Genomic DNA, 17,507 nt, shown 5'->3' with positions numbered 1-17,507 from the left:
TTGTAGAATTTTTCTCTGGAAGCACTATAGGAGAAGTAATCTCATTAAGACAAGATCTCTACAAGATGAAGATATCAAAATAAGAAGGAATAACCTCATTCTTTATGAGGGTGTTTGAAATAAGGGACCAACTACAAGATTTAGGAGAAATAATGTCTGACAAGGAGATGACTACCATAGTACTGAATGCTCTGCTAGAGGAATGGGGTAACTTTACATCAAACATTTATGGAAAGAAGGAAGCTACTCCTTTCAAAGATCTATGGTCACTATGCAAAATCGAAGAAACCAGGTTGAAGGCAAAATCTGATGTAAACATCTGGCATCCGATACTATTTGAGGATGAGTTAGGGCATCCAAGACAAGAGTAGTCGTAGAGCACTGATATTCTTTGAGGATTGGGAATCCAAGATAAGAATAGTCTTGGTGGAACACACTCTGAGATCCCGGGAAGGGTAGGTTCCAAGAGAGACAATGATGAGTGTGTCCATACATCATTGGTCTCGCCAACATTGAGCTCTAATCTTGTGGAGAGAGAGGGTTGTTAGTCAAGGCCTTGCTATGTGACAATGTTGGTTGATATGATGCTATATAGATGGGTTACCAATTTGAGTCTTCTTATAAGAATTTTTCAAGATTGAGAATGTTCAAGTACCTTGTATAGATTATGAATACCTCCCTAGTTAAGAGGGAGTGTTGAAATATGTAACTAGGTTCAGTCATCATAATGACACGTGTAATCATGATTTTATGTAATTGATGTAAAGAAGAAAAATAAAATTATTTATGTTATGCTTGAGTCATGAGTTTCATGCTCAAGGAATTTTATTTTTATAGATCAAGCTCCCATTGTGAGCTCTTAGGATTGGTCATTAAGTCATAAAGTCAAAATAGTCTTTGTATGAGAGACCCTTCTTGGGCATGTTGCATATGTATTTGAGTCATTATAAGAGTCAAAAGACCCTCCAAGACCTTGTGACAAGTACTCAAACAAGTCGGTCTTCCAAATAAGATATAGATCATTCTAGAAGAAGATGTCGGCCTAGGCATAAGGACAAGTCGACTTATTTACATGGACAAAACACTATATAAAGGGGGACTCAGCCTCACTTGATAGAGCATCCATCAAGCACCCAAAATAGAAGAAGAAGTGCGAGTAAAGGGTAGAAAGAAGCCTCTCATCCAACGAAGAAAAAGAAAAGATGATCGAAGTACTTTTGCACAGTTTTTGGATCAACTTCCTCACACGTGTGACTACAGCTAGGGTATCTATAGTTAAGGCTTGTAGACCTCAAGGAATCCGAGATCCAGTTAAAGTGAAGGGTATATTTGCTAGCTGAGTTCACAAGAAGATGTCTCCAAGTCAAGCGAAGAAGAAAAGCCTCACCAAACTCCTCCATTCAACTCACACATGAGAGATTGCAGTGGTTTCAGGCTGGACGAAGATTGCAGGTCTATGTAAAGAAGCCGAATTTCAGAGAAGGCGAGAACAAAAGTACAAGAAGTTAGTTTGACAAGCGTTGACTTGGAAGAGAAGAAGTTGTTCAAAAGGTCTTGTGACTTGGTTTTGGAGAGGTTAGTAGGTCAAGGGTCTTGGTCTTGGAATTCATCAATTGAAGGTTCTATAAGAAGAAGAATTTGGTGGGTTTTCCTCTCAAGATTGGAGAGGTTTTGGCCTTGGCTGATCGCCTATATCTTGTGTCCCTTGTCTCATTGTTGTTTATATTTTGATAGCTGTTTGATGAAAAGAACACAATAATAATCAAGCTAAAGAAGAACCTAATCAAGAGAAGTAAAAAGTTTTCACAAGCAGTTATCATCGCTAGAGAAATCACCTCATCTCTTTGCCCTAGATTTCTCAATAGTTGCAACATCACCATCAATGTTCAATTCGGAAAGCATTTGGTCAATGACTAAAATTTTTATTAACATTACAACTTCTATATTCTACACATCAAACTTGGTTTAATCATTTCTAGCTATTGTTGTTCATGTTTCTTTTTCCCAACAAATGATGATTCAAACAATTGTATTAAATGTGGCTAACATATGTTGTTTCCATGTACTATGCTTTTTCCTTTTAAAATTTTGGCTATCCCCTACCATACTAACCAATGTTTTAAAAATCCGCTGAGCTGGCTCCGATTCAGCCAAGCCTACCGAGCCATACCCCCGGTCGGTCCGACTTGGCAGAAAAACCGGTTTGGTGGCCGACTTGTTTCCGAACCGATCACCGACTCGGTAACAAACCAGCCGGCTTGTCCGAGCCCGAGTTAAACCGACTGGTTCGGCCAGCTACGCCCAAACACGCCTAATTCAACTTTTTTTTTGGGGGGGGGGGAACAAACCCCAAAGTTCATTCTAATTGGGCTTTACGTTATCTTGACGGCCACTAAGCTCTCCCAAGCCTGTAAAAGCTACCCAACCCCCTCACATTTCTTCACAGCTATCTCATTGCATTTGTGTGAGAATTTGTGAGGATTTTGTGAAGGGTTGTGGAGTTTGTTTTTGGAGCAACAGTGAGGAGTCTTGGGCAATCATTGGAGCAACAACGAGGAGCTTCTTGGGTAGCCATTGGAGCAGCATTGAGGAGGCGGTTTGTGCCTAGAGGTATTTTTTTTCACTTCTAAAATCTGTTTTTGCTTGTTTTTTGTGCAAATCTAGAAATTGAAAAGAGTTTTTTTTTGTAAAAGAACTAAACATTGAAGCAATGTTTTCTTTTTTCATTTTCAGATTTTTTCCTTTCATTTCCAAGTCCAAATATTAGAAAATGGCTCCTAGAGTGAAAGATGTTGCTTGGGCGTATGCTGAAATGATTGATAATCAAATGCATTGCAAATTTTGTCATAGAAAAATTAAGGGGGTGGAGGGGGCATTCATACGCTGAAACAACACTTGGTTGGTATTAGAGGGCAATTTACTCCATGTGAAGCACCATCAACACAAATTAGGGAGATTAGGAAGGAGTTGCTAGATAACTTTGAGAAGTTTGAGCAAGAAAAAGTTAGGCAAAAAGAAATAGAGGCTGAAATTGGGAGGAAGAGGAGTATACAACAAATGATGGCTGCCAACCCCAATTTTGATTATGAGGGCTCTTCATCTATCCCTTGCACTGATGCATCCAACCCCTTTCGCTATGTTCCTCCCTCTTTGGAGTCTATTCAAGAAAAGGGTAAGGGTAAAATGAAAAAGAGGGGTGATATCAAAAGTTATTTCACACCCTCCTCTCCATTAGATGCACATGGTCCTCAAGCTAATAGAAGTCATATGCAACCCACTTTAGATGACCATTGGAAGAAAGAATTGAGAGAGACTGCCTGTGATTACATAGCTAGATGGTGGTATGATTCTGATATCCCCTTCAATGCTTCTCGTTCACCATATTATGAACCTATGTTTGATGCCATATTTGCTGCTGGAAAGGGCTTCAAAGGCCCTACTATGCATGAGTTAAGGGGATCTCTTTTGCAAAAAGAAGTTTCCTCCATTGATGAATATTTGAAAGATTTCAAAAGCTCATGGGCAAAAACAGGATGTACCATCATGTCAGATGGATGGACTGATCAAAGGAACCGTACCATCATAAACTTTCTTATCTTTTGCCCATAGGGAACCGTGTTTCTAAAATCAGTTGGTGCATCTGATATGTTTCAGCGTTTGGATGAGGTTGTTGAAGAGGTGGGGGTGGCTAATGTTGTTCAAATCATCACAGGTAATGCCTCTAACTATGTTCTTGCTGGTAAAACGTTAGAGGAAAAACACAACCATCTTTTGGTTCCCATGTGCTCCACATTGCATAGACCTCATGCTTGAGGATATTGGAAAAATAGATTGGGTCAAGAACATTGCAAAGCATGCCAAAAGCATAACAAAATATATCTACAATCACTCATGGATTTTGAGCCTGATGAGGAAACGCACAGGTGGCAGGGATATTATTAGACCCGCCATCACTAGATTTGCAGCTCATTTTTTGACATTGCAATCTATGCTTTCCCAACATAGAAAGTTGCAAAGGGTGTTTTCCAGTGATGAATGGAATGAATGCCAATGGTTTCACAAATAGGATGGCAAAGATGTGAAAAATAAAGTTAATGAAGAAATATTTTGGAAAAAGGCAGCATAGATTGTGAAGGTTGCTGAGCCACTGGTTAAGGTGTTGCAGTTGGTGGATGGGGAAAGTTTGGCTATGGGCTTCATTTATGAGGCTATGGATCAAGCAAAGGAGCAAATAAAGGCAATATACAAGGATAGAGTGGCTAAGTATGGGCCCATTTGGGAAATCATTGACCAAAGATGGAACAATCAACTTCATCACCCTATACATGTAGCTGGGTTTTTTCTGAACCCAAGGTATCATTATACAACTATAGAGGCAGAAGCTTTCACTGAGGAGGTTAGAGATGGATTGATTGACTACATTGATCGCATTGTCTCTAAGGAGAGGGGTCAGCTGGAGATACACCGACAGATCACTTGTTTCAGTAGAGCCACAGGTACCTTAGCAAGGATTGCAAGGGAAGCGGATGAGCCAGGTAAACAAACAATTTCAATATTCAAGTTCTTATTTTGTTAAATTGTTTATAATTCGAAAGTTGGATATAATTTGTTGAGCTAACTCATTACACAACTATATTTTTTGTAACACAATGGTGGGAGGCATTGGGTAGCCATTGTTCTCAATTGCAAAAGTGTTTGCAATCCGTATTTTGAGTCAAACTTGCAGTGCTACTGGGTGTGAGCACAATTGGTTTGTCTTTGAGAGGATTCACACGAAGAAGAGAAACAATTTGGGACAAAAAAGGTTAAATGATCTAGTCTACGTCCAATACAACCTTCGGCTCAGACGCAACCAATTGCTGAACAAGAGGCCTAATATAGATCCCATTGTGTTGGACGATATTGATCCGACATTAGATTGGGTAATGGAGAGTCATCCAACAAATTTTGATTATGATGAGGATATTGGTATTGATTTGGATTTACAGACAAAGGCATTAGCTGAACTTGCTGCTGAACATAATGTTAAGTTGAATGCAAATCCACTTGTACCAGGTCTAGCCCCATGTCCTCCAGTTGTAGGCAATTTCTCTACTCAGCCACAACGAAAGTGCATATCTCGTCTATCTCAGCGTGCAGCCGTTGCGCCTGCTAATGCTACTACTTCTACAGTGGCAGTTGGAGATGGTGATGAGGAGGAGGAGCCATGGGTTTCCTTGTCTGACTCTGATTCAGAGTCTGAGCTAGATGATGTTGGCTTCTCTAGCAGTAGCCAGTAGTACTGGTGACTAGTGATGTTTTACTTTTGTTGTAGAGGCCATTTAGAGCCTCCTTGGTTATGTCTTTTTGTTTTGATCTCTATATCATGTATGTATTGGATAGTGCACTGGGTGCCATTTTGATATAATGGATATATTCATGAGCCTACTTGGATCATATGTTGTCTTCACTCTATATTCTAATGCTTTGTGTTTGGAAACATGAATGAAAATGTTTAAAATTATTTTTTTTCATAAAAAATAAATATGTAATGTATTTTTTACAACGACCGAGTCATTGAAATCAAACTGCCCGTGTCGATACCGAGTCGGAGTCAGAGTTAGAGCCGAACCTCGGCCGGTTCCAAATTCGAGTCAGAGTTTTTAAACATTGATACTAATAGACAAACTAGCCATTATAGTACAAAAAAATTGGCCTGTGTTGTTGAAAATAAAATATGCGATTGATATAGAGATCACGACAAAGAAAATTGTGTTTTTCCTCCCCCAAATTGAATATTATGGCTATAAAAGCAACTCTTCTTGCTGAAAAATGTTAGAATGTGAGTCCCTAGACAATCACAAAGTCTGAGACTACATTGATATGAGTTGTAAACCTGAGTTGCTATCATGATCCATTGATGAATTGTCAATGAGATCTAGATCTAGAATGGTCAAATTCATGTACTATAAATTGAGATCATGAGATCAATTCAATGTGTTGAAGATGGCATAAAGCATTTCCACCTTATTTTATCTCTCTTGTGCTTGTGCTAATTGTTAAAATGGTACTAGAGGTTTGTAGTTCTTAGGGCCCGAATGAATCTATGGTAAGCTTTTCCATAGCTTTCTTGCCATGATCTGATTTTCTATTGGTAGATCTAGTGTGAAATCATGGTCGGCCCGAATGAATCTATGGTAGTTTTTTCCATAGCTTTTTTGCCATGATTTGATTTTCTATTGGTAGATCTAGTGTGAAATCATGGCCACTAGATGTTGAAAATTGACAGCTAGGGGATGAATTTCCTTGAATAAAATTTCATTTCCAACCTTTCTAAAGTGACTTTTTGAAAATAGAAAGTCATGTCTATCTTTGCAACGATGACTTTCCAAAAATAGTAAATCACTTTCCATCAATTCGTAATCTTATATATACGATGGAAAATCACTTAACTTGTCCTTAATCAATCTCAATTGTTTAATTTTTAACTTAATCATCATTATTATTATTATTATTATCCTCTTTATTATATTATGATATTATTATTAAAAGGAAATTCAAGTGTCTCAATCATGTCATATGTAACTCCTCTCAATTAATGCATATGTTACTCTCTCTCTCTCTCTTAATGGATTCATTCCTCTCTCTCTTTAATGCTCTTATGCACCACATACACTCTTACACAATTTAATGACTCTGATACAAAGATTCCTCTTACACCTCTTTAATGCATAAGTTACACTTCTCTCCTAATTGCATAAGTTACACTCCTCTCCTTTATGACATAAGTAACACTCATGTTTTGGCATATGTAACTCCTCCTCAAGGTATAGGAGTTACTCCCTCATGAATTCGACCTCCTTGCTCTTCCTATATATTTGTGCCTCTCATCCTCACTTGACACACTTACTTGTGCTTGTGAGAGGAGAATTCGAACTTGAGAAAGAGAGAGTTTGAGAGTCTAGAGGAAGATTGAGAGAGAGAGAGAAAGAGTCTTGAAGAGCAAGAGCAGATCTTGGAGAGCCAAAGTGATTCAGTGTTTGCATCAACTACTCCTGTCAGAGATCTTCTTTAGATTTGGCATAAAGAAGTTCTGGATTGAAGTGATTGTAACAACATAGAGCATCAAAATTTCAACATTAGAGTAATATGAGATTTAATTTTGGTTGGCCAGTTAAGGAGGCCATTAAAGAGCTAGTGATGAAACCACTCCATGGTATAATCTGTGAGAGAATAGTGGTATGCATACATGAACAAAATCACAAATCTACATTCATTTGGCGACATAATGAAGTTTCAAATAGTCGATTTGTAGCAATGAGGAGGGGCAAATCAATGGGACATGAAGGTAGATTCATGGGGAAAGCACACTTGTTCCATCTTGACACCTAGTAAGTAAGTGCAAAGACTGTGCCGAGGATTGCAATCTTGTGTCTGAGGATGAATATGATTTTGATGAGGTCGATTTTGGATTCAATAGCAATGACGTTGAAGGTAGCAAGGGATTCTTTGAAGAATAGAAGGTTTTATGTTAAATTTCCTTGAACCTAACAACCTTGATCTTGACTGCCTAGCATATTACAAATCTAATGAATAAAAGCACAATATGGATCTTAACAAAACTTAAATAGTAGAAGCAAATTTGACAACCAATATCAATCACATAAACACACAAATTTTCAAGCCTATCAAATAGTTCTTCATTTGTTAAAATTCGGAACCTACTCGGGCTCTCTTACAGGGACAGTGGCCCTATGATGAAATTACATATACAATAATGAACCCGTATCTGATCCATCTGATCAAGCCCCAAAACTATCCTTGAATTTGTCCTCGCTGTTCTGGATTTGCCTTGTTGCTCCTTCCACCTTCCTCAGATCCAAAACACTTGAATGGAAGTGATTCTCCACTCAACCATTGAGACCTCACTATCACTATGTTTTGTGCGTCTTCTCCCTTAGCTTAACCTTTCTTTTATATGCTTGAGTTATGAACGAATCCACAACCCTAATCTCTAAAGTGATTGATAATTGAGATTAGATCTCACGTCACTCAAGATCGACAATTGAGATTCATCTAATTCATTAATGAAAAAATATTTGCATTTGATTAGATTAACTCACTTTCATTTTATAAAAGAAATTACGTTAATTAGTGAAGTAATTGCTAAGGTGAAACCGGATCTGATCCATTTGATCAAGCCCTAACTCTATCCTTCAATTTGTCCTGGCTATTCTGGATCTGCCTTGTTGCTCCTTCCACCTTCCTCAGACCCAAAACACTTGAATGGAAGTGCTTCTCCACTCAACCACTATGGCCTCACTATCACTACGTTTTGTGCTCAAGATGTTTTGTGCGTCTTCTCCCTTAGCTTAACCTTTATTTTATATGCTTGACTTATGAACGAATCCACAACCCTAATCTCTAAAGTGATTGACAATTGAGATTAGATCTCACGTCACTCGAGATCGACGATTGAGATTCATCTAATTCATTAATGCAAAAATATTTGCATTTGATTAGATTAACTCACTTTCATTTTATAAAAGAAATTACGTTAATTAGTGAAGTAATTGCTAAGGTTAAGAGTATTAGGCGACTTCTTTACACCTAGGCACTTAGGCTTGTGTATGAGTATTTGCCTAAGCTACCAACATCAACATTCTGGAAGTTTTTTTCCAATGAAGCAATTGTAGCAACAAATGCGAATTTGCACAAAGTGCTCAACACAATTCTGCAGGAAGACAATTCTTCTTCAATGCACAATGCGTTGAAACTTGAAATTGTGGGTGGATTCCTGGGAGCGAATTCTTGTGGCTAGATTGATAGACTTGAGCCTGAGTGTGACATTGTAGGGTTTATACACGACATATCAAGCTGAAAAGGAGTTGTGACTTGCATAGAAGAAAACAAGAATTTTTATGCCCTTGTGGTTTGTGCAGATTGACATTTGATGCAGGTCTATTGCACCAATGATTTGCAAGATTGAGCATATAATCAAGTGAGTGAGTGCAAATGAGCATGGGAATAAAAACAAATGGGTAAAGTAGGAAAGCATTTACAAAATGCATCTCAAGAAATCAAGGAATTACAAGAATATAAACATGAATTGCATAATTGGCTTATTGATCTTTAAATTCGAATAACTATGAAGGATCAATTGATTGATGTACTCTAGATAAAATTAAGAGAAAGGAAAAACTAAAATTGATGACATGATTTATGCAACATCTGCAACAAATAACCTCATGCAAAAGGTTGATGCAATTTGTGACACATAGGATCTAATACAAAAGACTAATGCAACTTGTGAAAATGGTTAGTGGTAAACCAAAAACCACTAGTAAAGATGGTTATGAGTAAACTAAAAACCACCAAACAAAGTGAAGATGATTAATGATCAACCAACAAAACCACCATATAAACTATAAAGAATTGAAAGCTCAAGCTTGGATCCCTTAAATAACAAAAGAATCAAAAGCTCAAGCTTGGATCCCTTCAAAAAACTTCTCACTTTGCGCCTGATAGTGGGGGACATCAGTTATCAGTAATGATAAGGCTTCAAGATTCAATTTTTTTAGTCATGAAATTGAATTAACATTTGGTAATTCTAGCATAGCACGCAGTCCCTGCAAATCAATCAAATCAACTATTGGGATGATAATCAGAAGAATGGGAATGTTCATGCATAGCAACTGTTCACTTCTAGTTGAATTATTCAACATCCAGATATTGACGGTTTCTTAGGCACATCTTCATCGAAGCTCAGTTCAGCAGTTTCAGATTGAAGATGATACAAGTTATTATTAATGGTACAATTATTCAGACTTGTGATTGAGGGGTTGAATGTTAGACCGTGAGTCCTCAATCACAAAGTCCGGACCACATTGATATGAGCTGTAAACCTTATTTGTTGATGAGGTGTTGTCGCAATCCATTGATGAGTTGTCAATGAGATCTAGATCTAGAATAGTCAAATTCAGGTACTATAAATTGAGATCATGAGATTAATTCAATGTGTTGAAGATAGCGTTAAGGCTTGTCTGACATATTTTGCCTTTCTTATGCTTGTGCTAATTTTTAACAGAAAATTGTAAGATATTCTGAAAATGCACATATTTCCACGGTTCTGCCAGAAGAACTATCAGATTGTCTGAAAAATGTTCAGATCTGCTTCAGACCGTAGCTGAATTGCTCTCAGAACTGTGAAAATGATTGAATCTACTTCTGATGTAGCTGTAAAATTCTAAAATTTGCTGAAATGCTTAGATATGCTTCAGATCTAGCTAAAAATCTCATAGATCTGCTGTAAAGCACTAATATCTGCTAGAGATCTTACTATTTTTTTTTTAACTTCGCTGGAAAATGCTTTAGATTTGCTGAAAATCTGTTGGATATTCTTCAGAGTTTTACTGAAAAAATATTAGAGAAATTTGTTCTTTCCTTCCTACCTTTTCAATTATATATATATATATTTTAATTTTGATTTTTTAAGTAGAGATAGCTTTAAATCAGGCAAAAAGAACTTAAATTGTCTTTTAAAATGGAAAGTATGAACCTCACATTTCCCTCTTTTTTTTCAGAAAAATAAACTTGCTTTAAAAGACTCGAGAAAAGATTATACCTATTTTACCTTGTTCCTTGTCCAAAGCCCTTTGGTTTCTCAGTGTGTATTAAACAACAGTACCTTGTCTGTCAGTGATCTAAGCAGTGCGTAGGCCTTGCCGCCTTCCTTGCTTTGACTTCCCCTCGTTGTGGCTTTGAATCTTTGATACCACCATATTAGAAAGAAAGGAACTGAACACACAAAGTAACTAAAAACGAGAGATACTTTTGGAAAGAGATGCTCCATGAATTAAGGAAATGCAGAGGGTACATGTCCTTTCATGTATGAACCCTTAAATCACATAAACCCTAAGTGCATAAATTCTTGATACATGTACAAGTGACTTTATTATTATGCCTAAGTATATAGTCTAGATGAACATTATGAACTAGATAACTATTAACACTTGGTAGGCATTAACTTTGGTTGCTTTTCTCGTGGGTATTCAAATCATTTGTAAAATATCATAGCAACCTTTAATGTCTAAACTCCATTTGTGGGCATATTTTTGCAGCTTCGTTTAAGTAAGGATGGTTATATTATCGGATCGGAATATGTGTCTGATCTTGTAGAAAAGGAACACACATCTGATGATCATGGTATGTTTGATATTATTTATTATTTTCATTTTAAAAAGTTGTACCATGTCTTTTGTTTCCACCTGCTATTTCAATCTCTATATTGTTTTTGCTTTCAAATATGCAAATTATTTAATTATGACCATTTTGGGCTAGTTAGAGTGACCTCAAGCCCATATTGAAATGTCTTAGTGTTTATCAAGTTTAAATGAGATCATCGGTTTGGTTGTTTTATTGCAGATGAACATGGATCTTCCAAGAGTAAGTTCTTTTGTCATTGTTGCTACTATTGACTTTTTAAATTGGTTCCATTTGAGGAATTTTATACGTGCTTCTTTTTGCTTTTTGTTGGCCTATTAACAGAGTTCAAGGTGAAGCTTTAGATCATATAGTATCTCAATGTGCAATATGGTAGCCAATTTTAATAGTTTAATCGATATTAGACTTCGGGAAAAATTACATCAACAAATAACAATCACCATTTGTCACATATACTTGAAAGGCCTCTTGTTAGTTTTTTATCTTTAAAATAATTCATAAATATACTATGCTATGTAGTCATGTTAGTATATGATGCCATAAGTTCTATTTAAGTAGCACCTTATCATAATATTGTCTTTAGAAAGTTCTAAAATAGGAGGTTAAGGAAGATTCTTGGTTGTTGTTTCACCGAAATTTTCAACTGGTTGAGGGGCCAGTCTACTAAAAAATTAAAATATTAAAGACGCTGGCATCTACAAGAAATCAGGAAACTAGAGTCATTGACCAAAAAAATGGTAAAAGTCAGCAATTTGTGTGAAACATTAAAAAATACAAAATAAATTCATTTTTTACTAAAATTATTAAAGTATAAACCAAAAACAATGTCAAATAGGCACATTTGTCCATGAATATGGAAAAGACACCAATATATATGTTGTAGTGCATGCCAAATGACGCATCAAAGTTGAGTTGTCTTATTAAGGACTTGTCTTAGACTACCAATATAAAATGACGTCATATATATATAATCTTTGAGTCATTTGCAATGACAAATCTAAAAAGTGACTATCAATTCTGTCTCCACATTTTATGGGAAAATGTCTCAAGTCATTTTCCATTTGAAGGTCCCACATCATTTGTATTAGTGTTGATAAAATCACCGATTTTTCGGTGATGTGCCGAAAAATCACAATTTTTTTAGCCAGCTGATTTTTTGACTGAAAAAATTGCAATTTTTTTCCCAATTTTTGCCAATTTGGAAAAAAATGAATATATTTTGCATTTTTTAGTGTTTTCTGCAGTTTTCCTATGTTTGCTGATTTTTCACCAATGTTTCCAAGAAATAGCCCATGAGTGATAAGATCAACAAAGGAGCAAAGCCTATCGAAGAGGCAAGCAAGGGTTATGTAAACAATGATGAATGATGTTTTATGGCTGAAAATGCAAATGACAACAATATTAATCTAAACATCTGTTGAAATGTGTAACTAAGTCCGGTCTTCATAATATCTATTGTAATCATGATTTTATGTATTTGATGAAAAGAGAGAAATTTATTGTTTTCAATCTTGATGCATTAGTTTCATGCTCAAGGTACATTTATTTGTAGGTCAAGCACCCATTGAGTGCTTCTAGGTTTTTCATAGAATTATGAAGTCAAAAGAGTCATTAAGGCCCCTTTAGGCATCTTATAATGTGTAAAAGAAATTTATTTGTCATTAAAGACCCTTCAAGACCTTGTCAACAAGCTGCAACAAGTCGGCCTCATGGAAGAAATTCGTAACCCTGGAAAGCGTATATATAAGATGGAACTCGACCTCATTTGAACCAATGCTTTAAAAACCGAAACCGGTGATTGGACCGGTCCACCTAATTAACCGGGTTGCGGACCAGAACTGGGACTAGTTAGGTCTAAACGAACCGGTTTTAGAAAAATACATTAAATAATTAATTTTTAATGAAACAAAACTATTTTTAAGATTTAAAACCATGATTCCAAGCCAATAGAGACAAAATATGCAAAGTTTGCTCATTTATACACCATGTAAAGGTGAATATATCAAAATGGCATCGAGTGCAATACATATCATTGACAAAATACATAAGCAATGAGGCTTTAAATGGCATCTAGAGTGCAAAAAAAGCCTAGAAACTATGGGGCCAATGGTCTACTGCAAGACTCAAGTCTACATATATGATAATAGTGATCAACATCATCACTTGAAACTTCTCGTGAGTCATCATGATCAAACTCAGTTGGTTGAGTCTCGACTCCCAAACTTTATAGTCACAAACTTCTCTATTGGTTCAGTGACTTGAGTCTCAAACTTTTGAAGGTATTCTGCTCTAATATGCCCTGTGACTTCAGTTGGTGCTCCACATGGCTTTACATGGCCTCCTATCCCAACCAAGTGTTGCTTGAACTTGTTAATACCCCCTCCTTCAATGGATTTTTGGCAATATTTGCAGATCATTTTGCCATCAATCACATCACAATGAGCCCATGCACTATCTTTGGCTTTTGGAGGCATGATGACTACTACTTAGCTTAAGCCTTAAACTCTCTGTTGTTTCACTACTGCAGCAAAAACTCAACACTCTCCAAGCTCCCAATCAAACTCACAAATACTGCAAATGAGATGTGCGAGACAAATGAGAGGAAGAAGGGCCACTTAAAGGCTTGGAGAGGGTGTTTTTGGAGGGAAAGGACCCTTATTTTCCCTCCAAAACACCTTAACCACCTTGGATAAATCGCTGCGTGGGTCCTCTGCGGCTGTGGCAGTTAACAGGTCGGTTTGACCACAAACCGGCCGGTTAGGGCTCAAAATTGGTGAAATGGGGTGGCTGACCGGGTTTTTCAGCTGGTTTGGACCGGTGGCCTTGCTGACTAGCCGGTTTGACTGGTTACCGGTTCCGACCGGCCAATTTTAAAAACACTGATTTGAACACAACAAGGAGCAAGTTCGATCTCTAGAAGAAAGAAGCAACAAGACTAGAACAAAAGGATGAAAATCAAGGATAAGAAGAAAATAAGCAAGATCGAAGTTTTGGATCTCTCTCTCTTTTGTGTTAGGGTTTCTAAATTTGTTCGACAAGTTGAAGTTGCTGGAAGTTACTGGGCAAGTCGAAGTTGCTTAAAGTTGTTGGGCAAGTCGAAGTCGCTGGACAAGTCGAAGTGGCTGGAAGTCGCTAGGGTTGAAGCTGTTGCTGGAAGGTCAAAGTTTGTTGCTGTAAGTTGTGTAGGAAATCTTATATAGAAGGAAGGTTGACTTGGTCTTGGAGGGGTCTTTGTTAAGGGTCTTAGGTCTTGGAATTCATCATTTGAAGGTTCTATAAGAAGAGCAGAATTCTTGTGGGTTTTCCTCTCAAAAGGAGAGGTTTTGGCCCTGGCTAACAACCTACATTTTGTGCCCTCTTGTATCTTTGATCTTCTTGTTTGGTAACTATTTGATGATAGAAAACACAATAATAATCAAGTTAAAGAAGAAGCTAATCAAGTCAAGTAAAAAGACATCACAAGCAATTATCAAAGTAAGGGAAATCACCTAACCTAGTTGCCCCTAGATTTCTCAACGTCAACCCTAATTTTGGTGTGAAAACATGTAATTAATTCTAGAATTTGCTTCTTTATATTTATTAAATGCAATTCCTTTCACTAGGGTAACAACAAGTAGACAATAAATTGCTATAAAATGAAAATTTAAGCTAACCCTAAAACTAGTTACCATGAAGTACCCCTGGAAAGCCTATATATAAGAAGGAACTTGACCTCATTTGAACACAACAAGAAACAAGATCAATCTCTAGAAGAAAGAAGCAACAAGACCAGAAGAAAAGGATGAAAATCAAGGATGAGAAGAAAAGAATCAAGATCGAAGTTTAGGATCTCTCTCTCTCTCGTGTTAGGGTTTATAAAGTTCCTGGACAAGTCGAAGTTGCTGGAAGTTTCTTAGAAAGTCGAAGTTGCTGGTGTCGAAGCTGTTGCTGGAAGGTCAAAGTTTGTTGCTGTAAGCTGTGTAAGGAAAGCTAATCAAGAAGGAAGGTTGACTTGGCCTTGGAGGGGTCTTTGTCAAGGGTCTTAGGTCTTGGAATGTCATTTGAAGATTCTATAAAAAGAGAAGAATTCTTGTGGGTTTTCCTTTCAACAGGAAAGGTTTTGGCCCTGGCTAGTGTTGAAAAGTGTAACTAGTTTCGATCTTCATAATGACACGTGTAATTGTGATTTTATGTAATTGATGTAAAGAAGAAAGTAAAATTATTTTTGTAGTACTTGAATCACGGGTTTCATGATCAAGGAAATTTATTTTAATTAAGGTTCCCATTGCGAACCTTTAGGTTGTAATCAAGTCATAAAAGTCAAATTGAGTCAATGTCATGTATGAAGGACCCTTCATGGGCATGTTACAATTTTGTATGAATCATTAAAAGAATAAGAAGGCCCTCCAAGACCAAGCAAAAACATCTCCTTCAAGTTATTGAAAAGTAACTAGGTACGGTCTTCATAATGACGTGTAATTGTGATTTTATGTAATTGATGAAAAGAAGAAAAATAAAATTATTATTATGCCTGTCTCATGGGTTTCATGAGCAAGGAATTTTATTTTTAGTAATGGCTCCCATTGTGAGCCTTTAGGATTTGTCATCTAGTCATAAAAGTCAATTTAAGTCTATATCATGTATGAAGGACCCTTCTTGGGCATATTATATTTGTATATGAGTCAATGAATATGTCAAGTAGCCCTCCAAGACCAAGCGCAAGCATTAACCTCAAGTCAGCTTCAAAGTGGAATTAATTGTCTCCTCCAACAGTCATGTCGGCTCACCTACATGTCAGGTCGGCTAATTACCTTGGGAAACAACTATAAATAGGAGTGCTTGGCATCATTTCAGAGGCAGATTTTTGGTCATCACAGTCTGAAGTGCGAGGTACAACAAGTCTGAAATAAAACAGTGCGAAGGTGATAAAGAAGGAGCCCAAGAACCAATGAAAAGAGAGGAAGAGGTTGCGGAGTATTTTAGTATTGTTTTGGGACTATTTTGGGCTAAAGAATCTCCACACATAAGAAGTTTCAGAACTATTTGTTGCAGCAAGGAGGCCGAGAAGGTTATAAGCATCAAAAGGTAACCAAGTTGGGGTGAAGGACAAGTAAAAGGTAAGCCAAATCAAAAGGAAAAAGTCTCCCTCTAAAGAGAGGTTTGTTAAGTGTGTAAGGTAGTCAACTATACGATCAAGGAAGAGGAGGAAGGCTTTGTGTCTTGGTCTTGGAGTGGAATATAGGTCAAGTGCCTTGGTCTTTGTATTCGTCATTTGGAATCTCTATAAGAAGAATTTGTTCGGGTTTTCCTCTTAAGGAGTGAGAGGTTTTGGTTCTGATTGATAGCCTATATTTTGTGTCTCTTGTCTCTTTATGGTTTATGCATTGGTAGCTGTTTGATGAAGAAGAACACTAATAACCTAAGTAACCTGAAACGTGGATTCGGGATTCGTTGGATACGAGGATTCGAGGGTCGGATTTAGACATGTTGACCCCCTAGAACAAAACACGTTCGGATACGTTATATATTATTTTATTATATATATATATATATATATATATATAAAAATTAGATATTTCTTACACAAATTCTCATTAATGATACAAATTCATTGATTCAAACCTAGATCTTCATCTAGATGTAAGTTTTACTGTTTACAAAGTAAGTTAGTAACATTATAGCATGCATAATACATACAAAATTCAAATACATGTCACATAAATGATAAATCAATGAATCATAAATTATAAATTCATAAATGATAAATCATAATACATATTCAATTCATTAATGATCCAATAGGAGAAAGACAAGATAGTAAGATAAAGACATTGACAGCTGTAGTTTTCTCATTAAGTCATCAAAATCAGAATGTGTTACATAGGTAGTGCAATGCCAATGGCAAATAGAAATAGAAAATACAAAGCAACTACAAGTATCCAAGTCTTAAGGAAGTGGGTAGCCCACGACTCATGAGTCATCAATCCTCATAGTCATCATCAAAATCATCATCACTGTCCTCATCATCATGGTCACCACTGCTCTCCTCTGCATCCTCCTCCTCCCCTATATCCAAAGTCGTCTCTGCATTTGTTGGTGTGGAGGATGACCCCTCTACTGTATCACCATCATCAAATCTAACAGGCTCTAGCACTGGATCATTGAGATCCATGTTGGCCAATGTCGACTCAACACTGTTGTCTAGACCCATATCATCAGGAAAGACATCCCACATCTTTGTCTTTCCCTTCAACCACTCTTCCCTCTGCCTGTAAATAAGACGAAGGTCGGTGTGCATATACACCATTGTCTTTACCCTGGACTGC

At 36.8% G+C, this 17,507-nt stretch overlaps 1 protein-coding gene across 1 annotated transcript in view; it reads left to right on the top strand.

Moving 5' to 3' along the window:
• The window catches only part of LOC149178880 (Endoplasmic reticulum vesicle transporter protein), a 215,578-nt gene that overhangs the window by 127,863 nt on the left and 70,208 nt on the right, over positions 1-17,507 (top strand). Inside the window, exons 6-7 of the mRNA XM_089420468.1 lie at positions 11,100-11,184; positions 11,404-11,424. Coding sequence (XP_089276594.1) covers positions 11,100-11,184; positions 11,404-11,424 — 106 coding nt within the window. The remainder of the gene's footprint in view (positions 1-11,099; positions 11,185-11,403; positions 11,425-17,507) is intronic.

The sequence above is a fragment of the Pinus tabuliformis genome, chromosome 4_1 (assembly GCF_031772625.1).
Source record: "Pinus tabuliformis cultivar Carrire ecotype Pingquan chromosome 4_1, CPIR1, whole genome shotgun sequence".
In the NCBI taxonomy this organism is placed as follows: Eukaryota; Viridiplantae; Streptophyta; class Pinopsida; order Pinales; family Pinaceae; genus Pinus; species Pinus tabuliformis.
This window is presented reverse-complemented; position numbering and strand designations above follow the sequence as displayed.